The 26,739-nt window shown below is 40.0% G+C and overlaps 1 protein-coding gene across 6 annotated transcripts; it reads right to left on the bottom strand.

The window, feature by feature from the left end:
• Positions 1–970: 970 nt before the first annotated feature.
• On the bottom strand, positions 971–26,739 carry dot1l (DOT1-like histone H3K79 methyltransferase). Of its 6 annotated transcripts, none has more exons than XM_066647850.1 (29): positions 26,378–26,739; positions 20,977–21,020; positions 20,811–20,885; positions 20,086–20,149; positions 19,720–19,948; positions 18,893–18,987; positions 18,370–18,432; positions 17,821–17,876; positions 17,573–17,652; positions 17,395–17,463; positions 17,201–17,307; positions 16,994–17,035; positions 16,744–16,836; positions 16,265–16,493; positions 15,733–15,846; positions 14,565–14,656; positions 14,194–14,307; positions 13,902–14,039; positions 13,422–13,547; positions 12,745–13,172; positions 12,545–12,653; positions 11,378–11,524; positions 11,213–11,294; positions 9,316–9,881; positions 8,839–9,044; positions 8,661–8,713; positions 7,171–7,761; positions 4,854–5,610; positions 971–4,128 (listed from the first exon to the last, which is right to left on the bottom strand). In XM_066647850.1, the coding sequence occupies exons 1-28, from the start codon at positions 26,456–26,458 to the stop codon at positions 4,979–4,981; spliced, it is 4,725 nt and encodes a 1,574-aa protein (XP_066503947.1). In that variant the 5' UTR covers positions 26,459–26,739; the 3' UTR covers positions 971–4,128; positions 4,854–4,978. The 6 variants fall into 6 exon arrangements, with proteins under 6 accessions (XP_066503947.1, XP_066503949.1, XP_066503948.1 ...); XM_066647852.1 differs by having other exon boundaries at positions 14,206–14,307; XM_066647851.1 differs by having other exon boundaries at positions 16,265–16,490.

Genomic DNA, 26,739 nt, shown 5'->3' with positions numbered 1-26,739 from the left:
AGAATGCAAGTAAAATATGTGAATATAACAGCAATGCAGGATTACAATTTCTTTACATAGAACTATGATCTTTATAATTTAGGGCGAAGGGACAGGTACGGGTAGAGTATGCACACGTGTGGTTGGTAAAGGCCAGTTAACGCTGACCGAGGGGGGGAAGAAAGCGGAAAACTGCAAAGAATGCATTAAGGAGAGGTCAAAAATGGTGAACAAAATGTGTCTGTTTGAACACCTACTGAGAAGACAGCTAACGTTTCTAACCTTCCCTTTAGGTTGGAGACACTGTCTATGAAGCCAAATAATAAGCAATCTTCCTGAGACTAGAGAGGGATCTAACATATCCTCACAGTACGCTCTATCACAAAGACATGCCAACACAAGATGCCTTTGAATGTACGACTCTAACCTTGCACATGTACCTGAGTAAAAATACACTACCCTAATTAACTGCGAGATTTCTAGTTACGCAGATAAAAACTAATGCTTTTTTCCCCCACCCCCACCACACACAGCTAAATTTAATTTATTTCACTCTCACAAAGCTAAAAATGCAGATCAATTCAGACATCACAGAAAGCCAAACAAGTCGAGCATGTACTGGAGTTTCTTTTTTTTTTTTATTTTATTACTTTTTTTTTTTTTACACCTCACCCCCCTTTAGCACACTGTGACAAGTCTATATCAATTCATAGCTGCATTGTCCTTGTTTAAAGTGTAGGAGAGCACCTTAGTTACTTGTCTAAAGTGAATCAAAACCATCTGGATCTCATCATAAACGCATTATCAAGATATCAAACACAAACAAGCAAACTGAAACAGGTAACATTAACAAAGACTATTATATATATTTATTTTATTTTTTATATATATATATATATATATATATATATATATATATATATATATATATATATATATATATATATATATATATATATATATATATATATATATATATTATAGACAGACCTTTTCAGTGCTGGTAACAATGTAACAATGGACTTTCTTCTCTGGTCAAAAATCATAGATAATAAAAATAGCCTCCACTTCACAGAGAAAGATCATTACACTTTTCTAAGTCATAACACACTGTAGTCTATTCAACAGCCTTGAGACTATAAAGCTTGGGTGAGGCAGATTTCTCCTTGCACTCTCTCTCTTTCTCTCACACACACCAATGAGAATTAAACTTGCACTCACCTGACCACTAACGACAAGGCTACCAATGTTTCTCCAACACTCCTTCTCAATGAATACTGGGCATCTCTACAAGCCACATCAGAGTAGCTTAAACTTCATCACGATACATACAACAAAGTTCAAACTCTGGAATGGTGGAGCAGATTACAAAAGCACTCTTGAATCGACAGTGAGAAAAATGCTTTTGATTCCTATGATCTAAGCAGCACCGGTTTTACACACTGATGTATTGTGTGAAACATTAGGACAGAATCTGGGTGGTTTCACTGCACCCAGAAAGGGAGGCAATGGTCTTCAGCGAATAAATTGCAGTTATTTGCTTTTTAAAACTAAAAAACAAAACAAAAAAACAAAAACAAAAAAATTCAAGGAAGAATGCCATTCAGGCAACATTAGCACCAGCCAAACTGAGTCAAATCATAATAAATGTTTAAGAAATGTGAGTTGAACCCTGCCTAAAGGCTGCTAGCACTTGCTGCTAAACATCAGCACCAGTGGAGAGGAACCCCCAAATTTCCAGGAATATTTTTCTTTCCATCATTGCCATAGCATGATTTTCACACACACCACAAGCCTAGTTCGTGTAAAAATGTGTAACTGCACAGTCAAAATGATCTTCGGTTCCCAGGAGCAAACATTGTTTCAATCATATGTATATTAGCCATTGTCAATGGCATTTTTGAAACATGCTCCAATGTTTAACACTGGGTGCTAAACAGTATTATAAATATCTGAAAAGCCACAAAACAGCACAAAAAAGTCCCTGTTAACAAAAGCACCCAGAATCAATTGTTTAGTTAGATGTTCATAATATAAATAGGCACAGTCCAGAGTTGTACAGATTGTAGCACCATAGTTTTCTTTCTATTTTTTTTTTCCTTTTTTTGAGACTGTGAATCAAGTACACACAATTTGCACTTCTTGTGCTCTACTTTCACACACACACACAAAAATAATAATCAAACGACAATAAAAGAACCTGAAATGATAAATAATTCTAAATTATATACACAACTATACAGTCTGAGAGTGACTCAAATTCACAGTACAAAAAGCTGTTATAAACAAAAGGAATAATGAAAAATAACGTGAAAGTTGCCCAGTAGTTTCTTTTTGACCTTGCATTTCCCCAGTGTGATTTTTCTATTTAAATCTGTAAGTTTATGTTTGAGTGCGCCACAACATTTAAGGAGTGCTTTATCCAAAGGCAGGTAACTAGTTCTTTGAGAAACCTTAGAAAAGTGTTTCAGCATCTTAGCCAGGTTGTACCATATACAACACTACTGAGCTCCAAATCTACATAAGTACTGCCAATATTTTTGATTGCGACCAGCAGTAATTGAGGAACAAAAGTTTCACTTGCAAAATATAACTATTAAAATAAAACGTTTAAAAAAAAAAGACAAAAAGCAAGTCTTGAAGAGAATTGGGGTAAATGTAGTGATTTTAAAATAGCTTCGAGGGTTATGTCGTCTAGCCTGATTAAAGAGCTCCTTTCACTTCATGCATTTACATACAGGCTTTCAGTGTTTTAATAAAAGCATTTGCTACATGCCTTAAAACGGTCACTCCTGGCAGGTTGTGCTTTAGCAAGTGCGTATGATGGTGTTATTTGGGGGACTTGTGCAAGTTAATGATTTTCATAGGCCAAACTCATTTACCCAAAAATTAAACTATGAATTAAAATGGACATGTTGTTTTTGTCAAAGACAATAAACTAGAAATCACTTCACGGTCACAACAGTTGTGTGTAATGAACAGCTCCACAGGTCTGCTCTCCAGTGTAAACACAGATGAGGACAGTATTATGTAATGGTTCTAGGCACCTAAGCAAATTCTTAAAAAGCGTTCTTCTAGGCAAGTTTTTGCCGGTAAATAAGAATAAATTACAACTAAATCTATGCCTGTGCTGGTAAAATGTCTTATTCAGACAAGAGTAGACGGAAAAAAAAGAAGAAATAAATAGAGGAAATAGTTAGAGGGTTTTTTTTCTCCAGTAATTTTACTAAAAAAGACAGGGGTCTAAATGTCAATTCCCAGTATCAGATTTAAAAATGATTAATGTGATTAACTTGACATTTTGAGCTGGTCACAACATCAGACACCCTCTGAATTAATACTATATTGTCTTTTTTAAACAACTTTTCAAGTCACTTTTCCTCAGGTGCCTAAACATTTACATCGTACTGCTGCACATCTGTCTACCAAATGGCTGCATTTTTTTTAAAGTTATTCCTAATTCAAAACATTTATTAACCCCAATATAGAACAGGAATTTTTGTTTATTCAAGTAAGGTTTAAAGTGTGTGCCCCACATTTTATTTCTAAAGCTGGAGAAAGATCCAGCAACAGGGGGATTGTATATTTGACAACAGATTTCAGTAGCAGGGAGGCACACAGCCAAGAGGCTGAGAAAAATCTATACATTTTCTGAACTACCCTCCGCAGCAAGGAGTGAGTATTCAGGAATGACAATTTATAAGTCATGGCTCAGCTAATGCTGTTTTAATGAAATTCAAAATATAAAAATTTCAGAAAATATAAAACTTGAGAAGAATTCAATTTCATAAATTGGACTCACTAAACAGTCGTAGCATCTCTAATCACACATAAAAACTTCCAATAATGTTGATTAAAATGAACCATTCACCTAGGCAAGAGTAAAACAGAAGTGTTATCTTTTTTTTATTTTGTCTATGTGCCTCCCTTTTCAACTTTCACCAGACCGAAGAGATTGGGCCTGCACCTGTGTGTGTATATGCATCTGTTATGAGTTCAGCTGCACCTTTGTTGAGTTCTAATATCCATGCCGGTTTTACCGCAGCGATTTTAGCAAACGTCAAAGCACCAGTGAGGGAGAACAGCCCATTGGTCCACACTTGTCCATTGCATAGGTTATGTTGATTTGAGGTAGATTGCTTTAGTTACCTGAAAGGAGAGAGGGCACAGAAAAAGTTGAACACAATTATTGGCTGCTTTTGTTGCAGATACAAATATAGCGTAAGACCTTAATTATTTATATGATTATCTGCTTGTTAAGTTGTGACGAATTGACCTTGTGAAATGTCTTGTAGTTTTGGTAACGACATGATTTTGCCATTAGTTTTAGCAATTTTTCCAGACCTTCTGGTGAGTTATTTAAAAAACCTGACTGGTAAATCTAGTGACTTTCTCAGGTTTTTATAGAAGAGAGTCACTGGTAGCACATCTCATTAGAACACATGGACTGACAGCGAGCAGGAAACACAGCTCTCCCTTCGTGGCTTCTCAGCTTTCAGAGAACAGGAACAGAGTAGTGGGAGAGACAGCTTTCTTTCTGCAACTCAGTCAGTCCACACGGCAGATCAGAATGAGCAGCACATGTACAAACAATGCTGCCAACTTTTGCTTTTTTTTTTTTTTTATGTCTAATTCATTCATTTTTCTGAACACCTGAACTGAGATCACATTATTGATTGAGAAAATCAGCTTTATTCAAAAGAGTCAACAAGTCTTAAACATTCGACACAGGACCGAAGGCACGACTGGACCTAGTAACGGCAAAACGTCACGTGGCGCTTAACAAGCAGATTAATCATCAGCTAAGAATTCATAACAGTGACATGACTTCTAATTCAAAAAGCAGTTTCTGCTCACAAAGCAAAGCAACATACCTTGTTCAGAGACAGAGACAACAGCTGGGAAAGGTCAGCAGCTTTCCAATTATAAATATCCCCCATCCTTCTCTGTCTTCCTCCCCCCGCCACCCCCCACCCCTTTACCCAGCTCATGCCGGCTCCTATCTGGGACGGGCGCTGGGGACCTGCGAGGCAGTGTAGGATGCCTGCAAACCCAGAGTCCTCCAGGAAGTCACACCCCCTCCTCCACTGCCGCTGCCCCCACTGCTACTGCTGCTGGGTGCAGCAGGAGGGGGCAGGTGAGGCTGGTAGTGGACGCTAAAATGTCGGGAGGAGCTGGACGAGAGGGCAGAGGAGGCAGGGGAAGCTGCTACAACACAAGCAGCAGAAGCAGGGGATGTGCCTGAGGTGGAGGAGGAAGAGGGGGTGGCTCTCAGCGTCTGGAGTGAGGCAGACTGCTGCCTGTCAGAGCGAGGTGGGGAGGGCTGGGGAGGGGTGGAGGAGGAAGAGGACGAAACATTGAGGAGTGGAGGGGGAGGAGGCAGTGTGAGCGTAGGGGGGGAAGGAGCGTGCAGGACGGTCTGCGTGCGGCCATGCTGCTGCGCCTGTGGAGGGGGGAAGACAGATGAGCCCGAGGCCAGGAACGAAGAGGCCCCTGAGACTTTGGCGTCTGGATGCCTCTGCTGGGAGGAGGAAGAGAGACTGAGAAGGGAGCTGAGGGCCCCGGGGCTGGCCAGAGTGGCCCCTGACTGCTGAGAGGAGACTGAAGAAGGCACCATGTGATGAAAGATCCCTGCGGACACAAGGCGGGGGAGGGGAGATAGATAGATATGGACATGGGAGTGAGAAAGAGTGGGAGAGATTGAGAGATGAGATGGACAGATAAAAGAGGAGGGGAGAGAGAGAGAGAGAGAGAGAGAGAGAGAGAGACAGAGAGAGAGACAGAGAGAGAGGACTGAGCCAGGTTGTGCATAGCAGCAAGCAAGTCAAACAAAGCACACAAAGCATTAAGGCATTCCACTGACAACACAGTTAAAGACTAACATGAATTGACCGTCTGCTTCAAACAAGCATACCAGCCTTCATGGACAAATCTATTTGCTTTCAAAGGCATTTAAGAAACTGGGTTGCGAGAGGAATGTCTCAACATCACAATTTACACGGGCAAATATGACACCCCAAGAAAAAAGTGAAAGTCTAGAATTCAAGCAATGGGTTTCTAAACAAAGAGCTAAAAATGTCAATTTGATACAGCTGTGCAAACACCTGCAACCACTTGCTTGGAAATGACAAATTAGTAAAAATAGTAGTTATTTAATATAATATATTGTTCGGATTTTCAAAATGTCTCATGAACCAGCAAAAGTAAGAATAATAGAAAAAAATAAAATAAAAATAAACGCAGGACATGAAAATACTGGTTTTAAAACTTGCATCTCCCTTATTACGCAATACTTTTGACAAACATGTCCAAACTGCACATTTACAAGGTGCAATATCTGACGTTTTAAACATTAATGTGATAAAAAAAAAAACAATGGTGGAGTAAAGGCATCCTAAGCAGAGAATGAAGTCACACACCCTCTGTGCATGTTGCTCTCTGCTCCTTGTTTACAATGACGGGACAGCCAGGCATACATGTTAGTCCAATCCCATGAAAACACTGGCCCTCCCCACATTTTGCTTTGCCCTCCCCATGAGAAAAGAGAGCAATCGCAATCTGTTATTTGCAATATGGCAGAGTGAAGTATTAAAAAAAAAAAGTATGTGAATACTTTTACATATAATGTTGAATATTTATAAGCTTATCAAAGGGGATGCACATTTTGGGCTTGCCATTAATTGAAATGTTGACATCTTTAAATGAGTATGTGATGGTATTTTGAAGATAAAAGTCATAATAATGAAAATGATTTAATTATTTGAAGAAAATCTAAAGGGGCTGCAAATATTTGCACTCAATGGTATATATTTAGGACAGACAAGAAATGCATTTTAGTTTTTGAATAATTTGAAACTATCTTTTTCTTATTTGGGTTCTAAGAAACTAACAAAGGATTAATAGAATCAATATCACTCATCTTATTTAATGGATTAATATACCAGTATTCAGATTAAACAACACTAATTTAATCTTTATTATTCAAACAAAATAGCTATTTTCTAAGGGTGTGTTGCTTTAGCCAATGCACAGTCAATTAGGTGTTCAGCAGCACAAAGCAGCATGGGGGAAGCCAGGCAGGGCAGCAGCACTGGGCTCACACTTACCTGAAATACATACTCCAAACTGACCCTCCAAACTCAAATCAAACAGACCCAAAGACGGAAGAGTATGACCAAGGGGACAACTCACCTCCTGCAGCACCCCCTGCAAGTCCGGCGCTGGAAAAGCTGCCCAGTGCTGAGTGGCCATTGACCAACCGTGGAGCTCCACTCGTGGCTGGGCTCGAAGTTTGAGCGCCGAACAAGGACTGCAGGACTGAGGCTCCACTCAGAGGAAAGTATTGTCCCACAGAAGAAGCAGAAGAGACTGTTGTGGCTCCGCCCACTTTTCCACTCAGGATTCCACCACTGGTCGCAGCGGAGATGAAGAGATTCTGGCTGGCCATCCCACTCAGTTCCCACTCCCGAGGTTTCTGCTTCTGCTGTGTTCTATCAGACAGAGCTGCTGAGCGGGCACCTGCTTCTGAGCCAAGGAAGGCCTTAGGATTCCCATAAGCCTCACTCCTCTCTCGCTCTGCCCTCCTCTGTTGCTTCTGGTCAGAGTCCGAGTCCGTGCCCCCTCCACGAGACATGCCCATACCGAAGGGAGAGCCTCCCTGGCGGAGCTCGGGCGGAGTTGGCTTTGGGTCAGAAATGGGTGAGAATGTGGACTTCCATTTGCTGGAAGAGGAAGAGACTTCACTGCTCACACTGCTGGCTCCAGATTTACGGCCTTGCAAACCTAACAGAGACAAAAATTGGGAGATATCAGATCTACATTTACATTTAGTAAATGCTCTTGTCCAGAGCTGGCTTGTATCGGCTAGAATCTGAACGATACCTCAATAAAAACGTGAGTTCATCTCAAAAGTGGGATGAACAACTAGATACACAGTGCTCACATAGTACACTTTGCCTAAATGTCAAATAAAGTAAACAATGAACACAGTGGTAAGCCTTTAAGTGCAAGTTAAATGCTGATTTATGCACTCTGGAAAAAGTGTTTGAAGACAGCAACCAACTCTTCGACTTGACAGGACAGGAAAAAGTCTGGATGCTTGTCTCCCATGCATCTTGAAGGACGGAGGCTCAAGCCGAGTTGTACTTGAAGCTCAAGAGGTTCTTGGTAGGGATTGGGTCTTGCCAAATGCCATCGACTACAGAGGGTTGCATTGTTGCCTTTGGAGGCCAGTGTCAGCCTTTAATGCTGGCTGCTACTGGAAGTTACTGTAGTTACATGTTTGAGCTTTGGAACATTAAACCCAAGCTGTGTGTTTGCATTCTGGATCAGTGTCAAGGGCCTAATGGTACACATAAGACAACCAGCCAGAAGGGAGTTGCAGTGGTCTCAAAATATTTCTATAGTTATTGAATATATGCAGGAGTCTCTAAGCATTTGCATAAGACCGTACATGTTTTTAATAAAAGACTCAAGTACTTGTAAATGTAAGGTAACATATTATGTTTGTCTGCTTAAAAGCAAGCAAGAATCTGCAGCCTTATTCAGTTATGAAAATTTAATTATTCATTTTTAAAATCAACAATTTTTATTTATCCATCTGTCAGGTAGAAAAAGCTGTCATGAACAATCGCATTTATAATTTATTTCTTTATTATTACACAAATACTTGTGCTGCTTACCCCTATCACCATCTCGGCTCTCCAAAGAAATTGTTGCAATTTTCCTTTCAATTCTAAAAAAAAGAGAGAAAAACAGCTTAGGCCACAACATGTACATCAGAGAAAGCTCAGTGAGCCTTACAGCAAACATATGGTCTATGTGAGCCAGTCAGCAGCTCAGAAATAATGCTCCCCATACCGCGAGGAGCTGCTATCTGCAGGGTAGCCAGCATCCTCTTCCTCCGAGCTGGGTGTGGAAGAGTAGCGGCTGGAGCCATTGAGCTCAAGGGGGCGCTCTCTTTTCAGGACAGGTGGTTGGTCCAGGTCTGCTTCACATGGGCTGCGGCCCGAATGTTCCGGAGAGGAGATTGCTGCAATCTCGAGGGGTTGATTAATGTTGTTCACCTAGAGTTAAAATAAAATACCAGACGATAAAATATAATAAAAAAATATAATTAATAATTCAGCCCACAATGAAGCGTAATGATAAAGTGTACCCAAATTTATTAAGTTATATTACATACAGAGAGAGGGCATATCAAGTCATTAGAGATTAAGGACAGGTATTACACAAAATGGAAGCCTTCCAGGTCAAGCTGATTGTGCATTACACAAATATATTTCTTTTTATTAAAATTTCAGGGACTCTATTCAAATATATGTAATTACAACTCACCATGGTGTTGATATTAAGTGGGGAACCAGAGGAATGACTGTTGCAACCCAGGCCTGGAAATGACCTCCTTTTAGGGGAGCTGCTTGCAGGCACAAGCCCAGAGGAGCTTCGCTTTCGGCGGCCTCTTTTGCGGCCCTCGTGGCTGTGGGAGCCTGGAGAGTGGTGATGGTGGTGATGGTGATGGTAGTGGTGATGGTGGCTGTTATGGTGGTGCTGCTTGGATGAGCCATGGTGCAGCCTGGAGCCCCCAGTAGAGGAGGAGGATGAAGAGGATGATGAGGATGAAGAGGAGAAGAAGATACGACGTCGAGCTTCACTGTCCAGGGGTTCTGTCTCCGATTCTGGACCCTGACGCTCAGGACCCTCCTCAGGTGGGAGGCGGGGGGGCCTGTCTGCATACTGCAGGACTCCCCCGGTGCCCAAGGGAGGGCTAAGGCCAGGGCCACGTGAAAGGGGTCCTAGCAAAGGGGTACTGTGCGGTGGAGAGGATGGGGTATCACAGTCTTGATCGCCTGTCAGCACGGCAGAGTGGGAACCATTCACCAAGCCTGAGTGGCAAGAGTACCCTGAGAGAGAGAGAGAGAGAGAGAGAGAGAGAGAGAGAGAGAGAGAGAGACAGACAGACAATGTCGGCATGCCCAATGTTTTGCACCACAGTTTCTCCTGGAGTTAAAGAAAAAGGAACAACTGGGAGATTTAAGAATAGTTTCATCTTCTGAATGAAATTTAAACCGATTCCTCCAGACCGATCGGGTACAATTCAGTAAAAATTTTTGGCCTCTTTGCTCGACCATAACTTTCCAGGTCAGAACACAAATTTTGTTTTGGACTTAGTGATGGGCAGTCCTTTCAACATGTTGTCCTTAAGATATTCTGTCACAGCTTTAGAGGAATGCTTAGGGTCAATGCTGAAACCCCCATGCTTTACAACTGAGGTTTTCTGTGAATTAAAAGCCACAATATTTTTCTAAGGATTTGACTGAGATTCTTGGATATTCCAAATGTATCAAGTGGCTGTCAAAGTAAATAAAATGACAGTTAAAACACTTTACAAACTTCTGCTTTCCTAAATTAGGAAACAAGTCACCTTCTAAGTGTGTCAACAGTAAATTCTGACCCAATAAATCGATAGAGTGGATTAAAGCTGAAATAAACCTGGCTCTAATTTCAAAAATGACCTCTGATGGCTCATAAACAAAGTCCATCACCTGCCAAATGAAACATACGTTAACATGAGTTGGGTGAAGAAGTGTGAAAAGTCTTTAGCTTTAAAAGAGCAAAATTAGTGAGATTTAAAACAAAATGAAATAAAAATGTAATCTGGAAGTTAAACCTTTATTTTTTTGGTTGTTTATGACCGCAGAGATGAGAAATGTGTATCAAATATGTAATCTGAATTAGAAGCCTTCCTTTAGCAGTTTGATAAAGTCACGTGATGACACAATGTCCTCAAGGCAGGGCTAAACACAACGTGAAACTGCAGAGACACACACAAACAGACTTTCTCTCTCTCTCTTATGCACAGAAACTCTCGAGTAGTGACCAGAACACCTCTGTGCAGCGGGGATCTGTAAAATGGCCCACCATGATTATGTCACGACGGACAGAGATCGTTCCCCCAGAACCCGAAGGAGCGAGAACAGGCGGGGCTACAAAATTAGCTGGTGTTACCCTTTAACATATCATTTCTTTTTATTTGCCTGCTGTATCATGTAATTGCACCCCTGCATTTAATAGTGTAGCACTAGGCTTAACTGATTAAAACTACACAAGGCTTGGCAAAATATATCCATGATAACCAAAATATTTACAGTGTATTAACAGCCCATCCATTATTACCTTCACCACCCAAAGATCTCAAGAAAAATAGCTCAGCAAGGACATCCCCAACACATACCTGAGTTAGGTGTCAGAGGCTGTTTGCTGTTGTTCAGCCCTGCTGACTGTTCTCTGCTGGAAACAGGACTGGGGGTGTTCCTCTGCAAAAAATGTTAAGAAGTGTTGACAAAAATCATGCAGAATTCTCAATCACTTGCAAGAAACACCAAGAACAAATATTTACCAGTCTCTCAGCACGACTGGGCAGCACTACACTGGCCAGGGGGATGCTGACAGGAAGCTTGTTTGGGTGCACAGTGCTGAGAGGTATGCTGATTGGGAGACTAGTGATGCTGTCACCTGGACCTGCTGGGCTCTTCTCTTTACTCACCTGACAAGGAGGAAGTGAGAACCTGAGCTTTAAACAGTTACAGATTCAAAACATACATATTGTCGCTGTCCAATTAAAAACATGATGACAGCTGTTTCTATTGGTTTATGATGAATGAACCAAAAATTACTTTTTACTTCAACTCCCATTGAAAGTTAAGGTTTTTTCCTTCTCCTGTGAAGTTATTATTTTTGTTTTTAATTGGACAGCAATGATATACAGCAAAGATTACAATTAGAAAACTTATTTATTTTCACATCAGGGCTGATCCCCATCTTATCTTAACATCAAAAGGGGATGTAAGAGTATTGTATAATATAAAAATATCCTATATCAGGGTTAGTTAACCATCTTTATCAACCCACACGGGTATACATACAAATATGTAAAGCACATGAATCTGAGAATGCTGAAATATTACAATGACCAGGCCAAAGTCCTGATCTGACCAGACAAGAAAGCTCTGGAAGATCACTGGTGACAAAGTTATGGCTATGAAACCTACAACATTTACTCAGTTAAGGGGGAAAATGGAAGAAGCATGGAACAAGAAACAGAGTTGTATGAGAAAATGGTAATGTCATGTGGTAGTGGACATAAAAGTCTTTAAAGCATGGCTCTCTACATATTTTTCTAGCTATAACCATTTACCATTTCAAGTGTAGTGCTCATTTGGACAACTGAAAAATGCTCATTTAAAGATGTTAATGGAAATTAGCTAACAGCATAACACTGCTACACATGGATGTTATTTATGACATGACAAATATTAAAAATGTCATGTATTGACAACAACATAATAATGAGCAAAGTGTATTGTTTCCAATATCCATGTTTCTCAGTAACAAAAACACTACAAGATAACTAGATGTCTCTTTATTAAAGCAATAAACTTCTTTATGGCAAGCGTTAGTGATTTTCTTACAGGTAAAAAGGTTTATTCAATCCACCATGAGCACTGCCTTATTGCTTTATTTTACCATAACACAACCCATACAGCCAAGACTAAAGGTCAGTTACCCTCTCTGCAGCTTTGGGTATGGTTGTCTGTTGATTATCACACGCACTTGGGGAAGGGCAACCCTGTTTTAGACCTAAAGTAGGAGATGACACCGCACCAAAATCACCCCTAAAAAGACAGAACAACAAATTGAATTATGAAAAGATGAAACAATTAACTGAAGAGTCCCGGCTTGGTGAAAACAGGAAATAAAACTGACCTTTGAATGGAACCAAGGGATCTGAACTGGCCTGTGGATGGGTCCTGGTTCAGGTGCCTTCGCAGGGCAATCTTGGCTGGGGAAAAGCGAGTGTAGTCGGGCAGAGGCTGTCCCATATGCCTGCACCGGGAGTCAGGGGTGGGGGGCACAATCTCATGTTCTGGAGAGATGGGTAGGTAGCGAGACAGAAGCTCATTCTTGCCACTATTGCTTCGCTCATAGCTGGGTGAGGCCATACCATTAATTGAGAGTTCAGGGCTGAGACCATTGAGGCCTACATGTTTTGGAGTGTCCGAATCCATGGGTGGGCGTGGTTCTAAGCTTGGAAGGCTTTTGCGGTAGGGGGAATCCTCACATGGACTGTAAGAGGACTTGAGCTGCAGCAATTCCTGTTGTCTCTGGCTCTTCTCCAGCTCCACAATGCTGATCTGAAAAAAGAGAAGACAGCAGATCAGGATTTATTTATTTATTTATTATTTTTAATGGTGCAATATAAGAAATGTCTTGCTACTATAGCTATATAATTAATTAGAAATTGAATACTGTACAGCAAACTGATCACCTTCGCTATGTAAAAAAAATAATAAACATTTGTCTTACTGTAAGTAGATCTTATTGATATGAAGTATGTGAATGCTGGAAAAATTTAGCATTTTCATGTCAAGTTTGAGAGGTACCTGAAGCTCCAGGCAGTGGCGCTGTTTCTCAGAAATCTGCCTGCGAAGGGCAGCTTTCTCCTTCAAAAGGGTCTCTAGACACAGAGAGCCCCAATCGAGCTTCAACTCCTCACAGCGAGCTTTCAGCTTAATGGAGGTGAAACATACCACAAGACAGGGAAGAAAACGTGTCAGTCAATTGTGTAATTATACACAGGACTGAAGACTATAGAGGATTCTTAGGGCCAGTTTACACCTGGCATTAACATGTGTTTTTGTTGACCGCTTCATGTTTGGCTTTCACTTGTCTGAATGAAAAGCCAGATGTAAACATCCCCAGGACACAACATGATTGGATTATGTTCCGATCACTCAAAACACATACGTGTTCCGGTGGCCAGAGAAAGATCTCATCCGTATTAAACACAAGCGTAAACAGAGTGAGGATTGTAATGTAACTTTCTGTGCAAACAACAGGTCACACAACAGTGTCTGTCTTACCAACATCAGACTCTGGTCCTTCAGCTCAGCCATGTCCCTCTCCAGTTGCTTGGTCTGTTCAATCAGTTGCATGTTATGGGCTGTTATCTCCTTCTGGGCCTGCACCAGGTCTTCCACCGTCACTGCCTTCACACCCAGCTGCAATGGATTCAATACAGTCACTAAGTTAACAGTAAAAACATTACCCGACACTAGAGATCTTCCCAATTAATCGATTTTTAATGTTATACCATGTTCAGATTTCAGGTGTTAATTCTGCCCTCCCACTTTACACACCCATATTCATACTCACACACATCCTTACCTCCTCCAGTTTGGACTGGAAAAGGTCTTTGATCCTCTCCTTGTGAGCATGACAAGCATTCAAAAGCTGCTGAGCTTGACCTGACAGTTCAGTGTGTCTGAGCTGTAAGGTGTGTGTATGCGTGCAAGAGATGGAAAACAGAAAATCAAGGATAAATGGCAAACCACTGCTGAAACACATTTTTACTACAAACCAAATGTTTGTAGGTAAACTTACACTTAATCACAGAACATTTTACATATAATATTCAGAATGTGAATGTAAAATGGATCTTAAAGCAGGAAAATATGTTATTTAACTTTTAATTAAACAAATGTTTATATATTTAAAGGCTAGACAAATAATGGGATTGACTGTACCCTCTCCTGCTCCAGAGCTTGCTGTAGATGTGTGTGGTACTGTGGAGTCTTCATATAGGCCATGAACTGCAGATACTGGACTTTGATATTATCTGTGGTAAAGGTAAAGAGAAAGAGACAGGGAGAGCGCATGTGTGTGTGAGAGAGAGAGAGAGAGAGAAAAAATGTTGAGTCACTCGCTGATAGTGCTGCTGCTCTGGAAAAACAGATATGAAATACACATGTATTCATACACAACTCCAAATTAGGAAAACAAATTGGAAAAGCATGGAGAATGCAAACAGGGAGAGAAGGTAAAAAAATAAATAAAAAAACACAAACACATTTTTCCCCATTTTGTCCTATATTACTTCTAAAACAAAGCAACAGCATATTTTTTGCAATTAGATACCTCCAGACTCCCCTGGCTCATGCAATATAAACGATACATTTATCCAAATCCCTTCCTATTATTCTTTAAAGAATATTGTTTTTAAACATTTTAATAATTGACTCATGCATTTGTTGGTTACATGTTGATTCTCTGCCCAATTTTTTTTCATTTCATTATCTGTAACTGCTTATCCAGTTCAGGGTCGCGGTGGGTCCAAAGCCTACCTGGAATCATTGGGTGCAAGGCATGAATACACCCTGGAGGGGGCGCGAGTCCTTCACAGGGCAACACACACATATTCACTCACACCTACGGACACTTGAGTCGCCAAACCACCTACCAACGTGTTTTTTTGAACTGTGGGAGGAAATCGGAGCACCCGGAGGAAACCCACGCAGACACCACACTCCTCACAGACAGTCACCTGAAGCGGGAATGGAACCCACAACCTCCCCTGGAGCTATGTGACTGCGACACTACCTGCTGCGCCACCGTACCGCCCCCCTGCCCAATTTTGATGCTAAAAGGCTGTTTTGTACCAAATTACAATCACCTGTTAATAAACACCTCTATCAACGCACCTAATAACAACCTAAATTGACAAATTTGTGTTTCAGACATTATTTGATTTATATATTTACATTTAAAATAAAACTTTTTTTTTTTAAATACATTTAGAACTTAATTTTTAATTTGTATTTTCCATATATTCAACCTTTTCTATTTTTGTATGTACATAAATATAATTATTTCTAGTCAGATTACACTGCTTCATTTTCTCTTAAGAGTGCTTACCCAGCAGTGTCTGAAGGCCTTGTGGCACAGGTCCCAACATGAGTTGGCTTGCCGTGTAATGCTGTACTTTGGGAGGTAGCTGGTAGAAGGGGCTTTGAGGTGACCTGTATCCATCTGGGAAGAGCAACAACAATGACAATGTCAACCCATTACAAAACAAAAAGGAAACTTCAGAAAACAGGTCTTTTAAAAGCCCGTCAGAATATAACACAGTAATTTCCTCAACATTTTTACTTTTTTTTTTTTTTTTTTTTACAATTATTTCACACATTTAATCCTGGCCCCACATATCAGTTTTATATCACAGTTGCCATAATATAATACAGGATTTCATGTGTGCCAATTTCAAATACACCTCAAAAAGACAGCTCAGCCCATTACATTACAAAAACATAATTACATATTTTATAAATGACATTCTAAAACCATATAAACCTACTCAAAACATATCAAATTAATGTTTATATTTTACAGTTGGGACAAAGCAAAGATCAGGTGCAGTAAGCACATGGCTTTATGGTTCAACACTCACCCTGAGGAGGGGCTGCTGAGAGGGTCTTAGCATGCAGAAGTTCCAAAGCACTCTGGTTCTTCTTGGTCTTGCGCTCAGCAGCAGCTGCCGCTGCAGCCTTCTTGGGCCTCCCACGTTTCTTACTGCCAAGCTTGCGGCCCTTGGCCAGTAGCTTGGCACGATGGGGTTTAGGAGACGGCTTCACAGGTACCAGTGGCCCTGAGCTCTCTTCCTCACCACCGGAGTCCTGCTGAAAGTGAGAGAGGGGAGGGTTTTTTTGGACTTGCTTTAAAAAAAAATAAAAAATAAATTAAAAAAAACACAAGCTATGCAGTGTATTCCAAAGATAAAAATACCACCAGTTTTTTTTAAGAGCTGTGGGCTATGGCATTCATTCAAATGTGGCATTCAAAAACTAAGCAAGTTAGCCTATGCTAGTACAGTCACAAAAGCGCAGTTCTTCTCCAGACACTGAAATGAACCAAGTTATTCAAGCTCACCCGCTGCTCTTTCGGCTTGGTTGGGGTGGTTGTGTTGCTCTTACTCTCCTTGGTGTCCTTCTGCTGTCGCCGTCTTGCTGCCTCCTGCTCCTCCTGCAGCAACAAGGATGAGATTAATAACCTTACTACCCCTGTACTGTTAATTATGTTTGTAATTAACTTACAGAAGTGTGGCATAATATTTGTGCTGTTTAAAAAATAAAATAAAATAAAATAAAAACCCTTAATAAAATACTGGTCTAGCACTTACCCTGAGTTTAGGATTTTTGAGACTAGAAAAATAATTTTCAAGCTGTGAACAAAGAAAATCAATCACTTAAAAAAAAATAACAGTTCAACAAATGTAACAAAACACTCTCTATGCCAAATACATAAATCAAAATCATTCTGCTTCATCTTTGCTTTGAAATGTATGAAAATATTACATATGTGATCTTATTGTAAGAAAAGGACTCACTATGGTACGGTCTATTGTATGTAGATAGTAGGAAACTGGCTTCCCTGTCCACGAAACTGAGCCTCTCAGCGGAGACAGTTCAACAACGCGCATTATTGTGCCAATATCTGTAAACACAAAAACATACAGCAGTTAAAAAGAAGCTAACCGAATTTAATGTTATGAACGAAGTTGACTGCATACTTTAAACTTACCACTCAAATTTCGACTATTTATTCTGAAATTGAGAGGTGCAAAAGGTTTTGAGGATACAATTTTTCCACCTGAAAGAATATAGATTGAAATCAAGTCAAATGTTGCCTGTTAAGTTCAAAACAAATGGCAAATAAACTTTTATCAATTAAGCAATCACATTAAATTACATGTACAAACCTTCCTTCATGTTGGCGAATCTTTCCTTCAGCTGATGATCTACCTCTGGACCAAAGGCAAAGTTATTCACAAAAATAACACTGCAAAAAAATATATGGAATTAACACACAATCACACTTCAATACATGATTAATACAAATGAATTTCTTCGTCGACATAAAAGGCATTAATTGAAAAAGAAATGCATGTTTGAGAAAATGTAACGTAAGTTATGTCTTGGTTAATATTCGACGAACTGATAGCCATACCTTGTGTTGGCTATCCTTTCTCTCCAGTCTTCTGAAAGGAAATCTCCTCTCTCAAGCTATGGAACAATAGACAATCAAAAACATGCCATCATACCTCACAGGTTACCTCATATAACCTGACCCTAATGGAATATTCTGAATATAAAATCAGCAGGGCCATCAAAACAGTTAGAACATCAGAATAAAACAAAATTTCATGCCCAGGCATGCTTTACTATCTGCTAGAAGTGTTACCACACAACATCTGTGTCGTCTCACGCTACATTGCTTCAAAATTATAACTTTTGTGAACAGTTCTCTACATCATCTCTACAATCTCTTTCTCAGATGTGTTCACTCAAAATGAGAAAAGGCCATCATGATCTATCTCTAAAGAGAGCTTGGTGTGCCTTCCATTTGCTTCCAGAAAATCAGATGGACTCCAAGTGTCTGCAAATCTGCAAAGCCACATGCTGCTGAATCAGCTCAACATACTGAGTACAAAAATAGATAAATAATACTTCTAAATTAATTAACCTTACTAACTAGTTAATCCAACCTATAACATACCGTATACTCTCCATGTTTTTTCCCATACCATTTCATCCACCTCTTGAATTCTCTATCCATTGCCTGAAACCCAAGCAAGAAAATGTAGACAAAATATGCACATATTTAATGACTGCATGCTTTTTATAAATTCAGTTAATTCACGTATAAAGTCTTGTAAATAAATGAGTTTCGCTGCCCCCTCCCCTTTGGCTGTAGTACCTATTTCTATTATTATGGGAAGAGATTCTGGATTGATCTCCATCTCTCTATGCCACTCGAGCCAATATCTGGCACTGGATGGGGTGTTCTAATACTTGGATGTGTTAGCTAGTATTGCCCCATTCTACTGGCCAATGCATTTCAATAAATATAGTTTAAAAAAAATCTATTAAGCTATGCATGCACATTGTACACTTACTTCAGCAAATGGTAATCACTTAATAGACTGAAAAGTTTTTACTTAACACATCTGGACACAGTTTCTACAGAGTTGAGTTAGCATATCTGTTCATTTTCATTTAAACCAGAAATAATGCTGTACCTCTGCATACGTAGCTGGAATGTCAGCCTTCTCAACACCGTAGTAGTGCTTACAGTTAGTGGCTGCAGCAACTTGCAGAACTACCTGACCAACACCTGCAATTTAAGAAAAGAAAAGAGTCAGTAATCTGCAATTAAAGTAAGAAACTTAAAAAAAAAAAAAAAAAAATGAAGACACGAAGCCAATCAGAGCCTACGCTAAAAGCCCACTCACGCCCACAATTCCAGCCTACAACCATAAGGTCTGAGAAGAGGCCTTCACACTGGCACATATGTGCACCCAAAGTGTGAAGAAGCGACACCATGTTGCCTTCAGCTGGGTGAAAAACAATTGCTGCACTGGTAAAGCTGTTTAATTAAAAATATTCATGCCAGTACATACAAAGACAAAGACAAATTATACAAGGGATGTGAAAGGGGGGGGGGGAGTGCAACTTTATTAATCATTGTGTAATTCAGTGTCTGTAATAGTTCTCTACAAGTTATCCTTGTTTGGACTGATGTGTTACGAATGTATTACAAATACATTTTTATTTCCTTGCCCTTTTTATAGCTCTTCATAGGAAGAGTGAGTGAGTTAGTGTCCTGCTATGTCAGTAAGAGACTGCAATTCAGCCTTAGACCTTGTGCTTTATTATTCCAGTGTGTACACCATAAGAAAATGTTTACACATTATATATATATATATATATATATATATATATATATATATATATACACACTTACGATATTACATTATATTACACTAAATTCAAACCATATTATGTCAATGTTGTATGTCAACTAAAATGACCATGCAGACGATACTTCAAAACCCCAAGGACTGACCGCTGCCTAGGTCCACAAAGGTGTCTTCCTCCATCATCTCGATCTCATCTATGATCTGAGCCACCAGGTCAAAAGAGGTCTCTCCATACACCTCTGGGGAGAAAGGCTCATAGTTGTTGAGCTTCTCTGGGTCTGTGACAGAGTGGTTGTAGACCTGCTGCAGGATATGGCGCAGCAGGCCATTGGAAGGCCTCTTGTTCAGCTTCATGGGCTGAGTGGTCCCTTTCCACTGTAATTACATATACAGAAAATGCTACAAGTGTTGAGTCATCAAGTAGAACTTGAGTCAGTTTCAAAATATCATTTTTTTTCTGCCTCTTGTACAACAGCACGTAGTGTAATCATTCCTATGATGACTCAACTCACCAGCTGGTGAATGCTGTCAATGGCTCTGTTGTACTTGTCACATAGTCTTTGCATACTCTCAAAACTGTAACAGAACATAGGGTTTTATTTTTACAGATGTACTGGGCTCTGGGGGGGGAGGGGGTTGGGGGGTCTAGAGCTGATTTTCAAAAGCCCACATTAAACTAGGACACCAACAAAAAAGTAGCAATAGTAAATCAATATCAGCTCTGAAATTTAGTGAGTGATTTTTTTTTAATGAAACTCCTCTCTGGCAAACCATCACAGTTTATAGTTTTGTATAGAATCTACACATACACTTGTTTATACTTTATCTGTAAGGAATTTATTGTAAATTCTATGTAAATTGCATTAATTGTTTAGGGAATGATCACAAGAAAAATGTCTGTAAAGATCCAGCTCGTATGTGTTTAGTCAATGAAACAAATTGTAGGTGAACCATATGCAAACAAAGTGCTAGAAAGAGACGGTCTGTCTGTGAAACTGTAGGAGGTTACAGCAGGTTATGTCTACAATTCACTTAACTCGTATGGATCAATAACAGTGCTCAGTGTGCTGCAAATTTTAGATTTGCTTTTTGGAATTTAATGGATTGAATCTGAGTATTTTTAAGTGGTGCTTGTTAAATTTACAGATATTGAAGAATGACTGTACTAAAGAATGACTATCTAAAAAAATTCATTTACTTAAATACAAATTTCAAACACCTAGAAAGAAGAAAATACCTCTTGGTGTCGTAGTCAATGAGCACATAGTTCTCCATTGCCAGCTTAAGGTCTGGGATCTCCTCACACACCCACCTAAGCAAAAAGAGAAAAAACAAAAACAAAAGTCGTAACTGAGTTCAACATTTAAAAAAAATTAAATTTCAGTCAACAGAATGAGACCTACCGTATGGTTTCAATGATTTCATGTGCAGCATCATGATGTTTGTCCTACAGAGAGAGAAACAGAGAAGTGGTAAATAAGTGGAACACACACACACACACACAGACAGACACACAGACAGACACACAGACACACTTACTTACTTCATGTGCAAGATGCAACAGTTGTTACAAGAATGAAGCTGTTTGTTTAAACAACTGCCAGCTACAATTAGCTACACAGCTATCAGCTGCCACTTGACATGTTTTGTTGGTTACCACAAAACTGGCTCTCAAAGTGCTAAAACACAACAGTATAAAACTGTCAGCCAACTTGTCGCTTCCTGCATTTTGCAATTTATTTCCATCTAACAGACCTGTCCATTTATGCAATAGGTTTGTCTTACATCTCATCAGGTTTTTGATCTTGCTGTTCTCTCAACCCTTCTCAACCAAGGCAAAGCCATTTGGCGAGTACACTTCAGCTCCAGAGTACTACTGCAGCATGAATCACAACAATAAACAATCATAAGTCAGTCTAGACTTTGTGCTAACCGATGACTTTGAAAATCCAATCAGTGCGTAACTTAAAACTTATGGCTATTTAATTACCTCTAATTTACTATTAGAGAAGCACATATGGAAATTGTGGGTTAAAAAGAAAAATAATTACTAACATTTTTAGCACAGCTACATACCCTGCTCATCAAATATTTATTATATTGTTCAAATCTGAACATGATCTGTACATGGACGTCTTTAAGGAAATATGTCACCAAAAGTACTCCATTATTTGCACAACTGTACAAAAAACTGACCTCTACAGTGTATGTGACCCTGGCTAGCTGTATATGAGCCTCGGCAGCTTTGCCCCTTACTGACCCAGTGACCCACTTTCTGTGAGCTGGAGCTGAGAGGACTTGTGTCCGCCTGAGTGTGCCGCTGCTGGGCCCAAACCTCTGAAGACTCCGCCTCATTCGGCATGGAGCCCCTTTCCCGCTCTGAATACACCACGCCCAAGCTACACTCTCCTTCCTCTAAAATTATGATCCCTGCTCCACTTCTGTGGAGAGAAACATCAGTGTGTGTTTGAGGAGAAGTGCTCAAGACAGATCGCCATGTAGCTGAAGAGTTTCATGGAGGTAAATCAGCCTTTGATGAAAAAGAGAAGTTAGTCAGAGCCAGATGATAGCACATACACTCCTGAGCTGTGTAGGAATGTGCTTGTGTGTGTCAGAGAGAGAGTTAGTTGAGGGGGCGGTGTTCCTGTGGGCTCACACACACAGCGCACAGCAACACCAGCGCAGCAGCTAAAAATAACATCGGCTGAGGCACACAGTGTCTGAATGCAAGAGAGAAAAAAAAAATAAAAAAAATGTTCTCGTCACAGTCCGCCATCGTGAGCAGGGGCGCGCACACAGCCTTACGTCTTCACCTTCTGCTTCCATGATATGACTCATACGGAAGGTGTAGGGGGGAAAACACACCTCACTTACTACACACGCCTAAATGACTATTTATCACCATATCAAGCAGGTGACCTCATACAACCTCCAATGCTCATCAGCAGTAGGGGAAATTTGCTGTTCTTTTTGATTACATGACACTCAGAGTGGGCAATATGAAAAACATATGACATCAGGAAATCATATGTCATACTTGACAAATACAGTTAAGGTTTCATGTGGTTTGTACTATACAAAAGTCTAATCTTTAAAATCAACATAGTAATACGTAGTCGATTTCCAGTTACAATGGACAGCCTCTATATGGCTTGTCTAAACCTTTTATGAGACACACTTTCTCATTATTGTAGATGTAGTGAAAATAACCACAATTCTACTTATAAAATACACTAACCACCCCTACACACACACACTAAAGGTTATCAGCAAACCATTTCAAACAGATAATTAAGTACTTAAGGTGACATGGAACCAAAGCATCTGCCTCAAACCTAATACAAAATACTAGTCAAGCAAAGCCTGTGGAAGATGAACAAAGAGGTGTTCACTCACATGGAAGCACTTAAGGGTGATTTTTCACCTCCAGATGTTTTCTCTCTGTCACACAGTACCACACTGTGAACCTGCTATATATCTGATAATGGTACTATAGCAGGAACACTGACTACATTTTTAACCAGGTACAGCAACAGTTCCCTGTTAAAGGTGAATATGACGCTTTTGTTTGTGCCACAACATGAAGTGGTGTGGCATAACGATAGACAGGTAGCTGCTGGTTGAGTAATACTGCCAAGGGATCACCAACAGAAGAACAATTCATTCAACCTTGGAACAAATTAAAAATGAGTCATGGGATTACTTAATTTTAGCTAGACTTCCATTATAAATATTAATATTTTGGTTCAGACTAGAATCCAAAAACAAAGTTCAAGGAGAGTTACTCAGTAACAAGAAAAATGAGGCAGGGATCAAAGTATTTTGATCTTATCAACTATGTTTACTGTGTATTACTGGAATATATGTGGGAAGAGAGGGACTGAACAGAGTTCGTTATTTTAGGATTGGTGATAAAACTGCAGAAGCGTGTTGACAAGCACTTACTTTTAAACCATTCAAAAACAAAAGATCATATAGCTTAACAAGTGGAGAATATCTGTGAAACAATATTCATCCAGCATCAGCCTTCACAAAGGGCTGAAACATGTCTCACAATGGGTGCGGCAGGGCTTATCAACCAAATTCATGGAGAGAAGTCATTTGGGGTGAGCTGAGACTCTGTAGGCCTGTAGATGAGGTCATCCTTCATACAGAGCTAGCAATGTACTTTTAGCAAAAAAACAAAAGTGTGTTGTTTTTTGGAGGGAGTTTCTGTGATGAAGATTAGAACGGAATATAAACTTTTCAGAAAAAATTATTCAGAGAAAGAAAAATTCATTTTTTCTGAGTAAAGCTTCTTTGATGGAAGTCATTACGTTTGCTGTGAAAGATTTGGGGAACACAAGTGAAACTCACTCGTCACTGTGGAAACCGCAGGCTTTGATCTACCTCCATTTCCGTCTGCCACTCACATGGCTGATCAGTATTGAACTGATCATGCAAACAGGAACAACAATTACGGACAGTCTTAACATAAATATAACCAACAAAAATGGTGGAATAGAGGGAAAATGACAAAGGCCAAGTAGCTCTTTAACTGCAAGCCAACTTTAATCAAGATAACATTAGGGACCTGATAACTTCAAAGCATGAAATTGCTCCATCACATCATTACAACAGCTCATAGGACAAATTTGAACGTACTTCATTTTTATACCAGTGCATACACACCATTATATACACACATTAATGTAAAGAACTAGCAGAATATGGCCTTGCCCAAAGACAACCACCCAACTCTACACAATGTCACTTGCGTCACTCATACTATGGAGCTAAATTGTTCTGAGTACTGTAAATACAGAGTGGTCGTCCATTGCCTTAGGATATTTTATTGACACAAATCAGGCCTCACATGATGGTGCAGTCCTCTATCATTCATGTTCATCTGTAGGATAGATACAGGAGGTCTTCTAACTATCACACATCACTCTATGCATAAAACTAAAAAAGAATTAAACAACAGAATTAGAAAAAATTTTAATTTTTTAGGGGGGGTGAGGGTACAAAACAACTAAACAAACATGAAGATAACAAAACTGACTAGAACTTAAGGGGGGCAAAACAAAACAAGCAAAGGATAAAAAAAACCCACCCATTTCATTCTGGAACTGATACAATCTGCAATGTCACCACACCAGAGCAGCATTGTGCCCTACTGCACTCTGGCCTGACTTATTGGTTTTTTTATTATTATTATTATTATTTTCCTTCTGCCACAATTCTGACATGACATTTTATTTTTCTTTAATAATATTGTCCACGGGTTTGTGGGGTGGGGGTTCATAAATAGTTTTTCACCTGAAAAACGAGTTGCACTGGGATGATGAACATCAAAATGTACAACATGCAAGACCTGTTAGACCACCCTCTTTGAGAGAGATGAACAAACTCCACATGTGTGAAAGGATATGTAATTAAAGCCAGGAAAATACTAATAAGGAAGAAAACATATAATTTGTTAGACTGAAATGTAACGTCTGTCAAAACCTTCCTGCAGTTGACTGATAAGACTGATCAAATGCAAGTCTCAGCTGTAAAGAATGGAGATAAATATTTATATTCATTTGTTGAGGCATCTGTGAAATTGTTTAATAAGTAAAATTGAATGGTTTTTACCTTAATGTTTAGAACATGCTTAAAGTGTAATTTAATGCCGTTTTCAGGGGGAAGTTAAAAACGAAAAGAGTGGTCTCTGACTTCTGCACAGCTCTGAGTGGAATGTTGACAAAGCAGCTGCTAGCGTTAGCCTGCTCTGCTAGGCGTCTGTAATGTCCCTCACACACAGCTAACACTGAGGGACATAATAAGCTAGCGGCGCTAGCCTTCACTGAACAGAAACCCCGAATGAGTCAAGCGTTCACATGCGAGTAAGCAACCGTTTCCTGGCGGTGGTAAATGCCAAGAAAAAAAGTACCAGATATTAAGGTTTCTGTTTGAAATGCCGCCATGTCACGCTTGATAGTAGTTCATTCCAACTGGCGTTAGCCGTGTAGCCTGTGAGGCTGCACACAGCAGCGGTGACGGCCAAGTAGGTCACTACAGCCCTCTACTACATTGCCACAACACTAACGCAGAGCTGAAGTTAGCTCCTTATTCAAATCATTCGGTTCCACCTTAAAAGAGGCAGCCGTTACATTCTGGCGCCTAGTAACGTTACACCATTAGAGGGACCGGGCTGTGCTTGTTTGAATTAAGCCAAAAGAAGACACGAGGCTACACAAAGATAAAAATGAATGAATACGGACCAGCTTTTTACTCATTAAAAATGAAAATGGTCTCATTTTTTGGGGGGTTTGGTCTCATTGACGTTCCCAGAAAGCAAACCTATCTATATTTAGCTCCTTTGTCAGAGCCTTTATAAAATATGAACTTGTTTATACATTGTAAACCATCAAACAAACCAAGCAAGCTTCCCAGTGACAAATCCCCAACTGGGCGAAGGCTGAATCTCAAACAGCTTTCATTCTCCCTACATAGTGTACAATGTAGGGCTTATAAAGTCTGGCTCCGGCACAGTGTCCATAACCAAAACGTTTAGGATTCAAGCACAGACTCAGTCGTGTTATTTCGTTAAGGAAGCAAAGAATCCATTTGACTGTTAAACTCAAACATTGCACTCTATAGGGAGCACGGAGCCATTTGAGATTCAGCCCAAGTTAATGTAATAGCAACCGGGCTAACAAGCTTATCTCGATGGTAATTTATGTCATAAACTGTTTTCTCAAGTCAGAAAGACGGTGTCCGAAATATGACACAGACTGAAGAACACCGTTTAGCTCAGCAATGCGTGTTAAAACTCACGTAGACCGGTAGAGGCCACGGGTATCCCGCAGCTTCGGCACCGACCGGCGACTTGAGCTTCAGCTCCAGCTTCTCTCCCATCCTCCTCTCGGCGGCGGCGGCGCGACGGACAAGACACACCGTCTACAACCTCAACATGATGGACACAAAATACTCCAAACGGCGAAATTTACGAGACGCTCCTTGCCCGACTTTTAAGTATGTCTACAGCCTGGTTTACTCGGATTTCAATATGATATTGCGGCTAATTTTAACATAGAAAAGAAAACCCTATTCATGCCGAGCGGCTGCTCCATCTCGGCACTAGCGCTACCGCCGCCATCTTAACCGGCGCGGAAAAAAAGAGAAGGTGCTGGTGTAGA

The sequence above is a fragment of the Hoplias malabaricus genome, chromosome 16, assembly GCF_029633855.1.
Source record: "Hoplias malabaricus isolate fHopMal1 chromosome 16, fHopMal1.hap1, whole genome shotgun sequence".
Classification (NCBI taxonomy): domain Eukaryota; kingdom Metazoa; phylum Chordata; class Actinopteri; order Characiformes; family Erythrinidae; genus Hoplias; species Hoplias malabaricus.
The sequence above is the reverse complement of the archived record's forward strand: the minus strand, read 5'-3'. Positions and strand labels throughout refer to the sequence as shown.

What these genes read in the sequence shown, in the direction of transcription:
- dot1l (XM_066647850.1), bottom strand. Translation starts at nt 26,458, where the DNA reads ATGGGAGAGAAGCTGGAGCTGAAGCTCAAGTCGCCGGTCGGTGCCGAA. An exon ending in TCAAAAATCCTAAACTCAGG is followed by an intron (nt 16,837 to 16,993) that starts GTAAGTGCTAGA and finishes TTGTTGCTGCAG; the next exon opens with GAGGAGCAGGAGGCAGCAAG. An exon ending in TCCCTTGGTTCCATTCAAAG is followed by an intron (nt 12,654 to 12,744) that starts GTCAGTTTTATT and finishes CTGTCTTTTTAG; the next exon opens with GGGTGATTTTGGTGCGGTGT.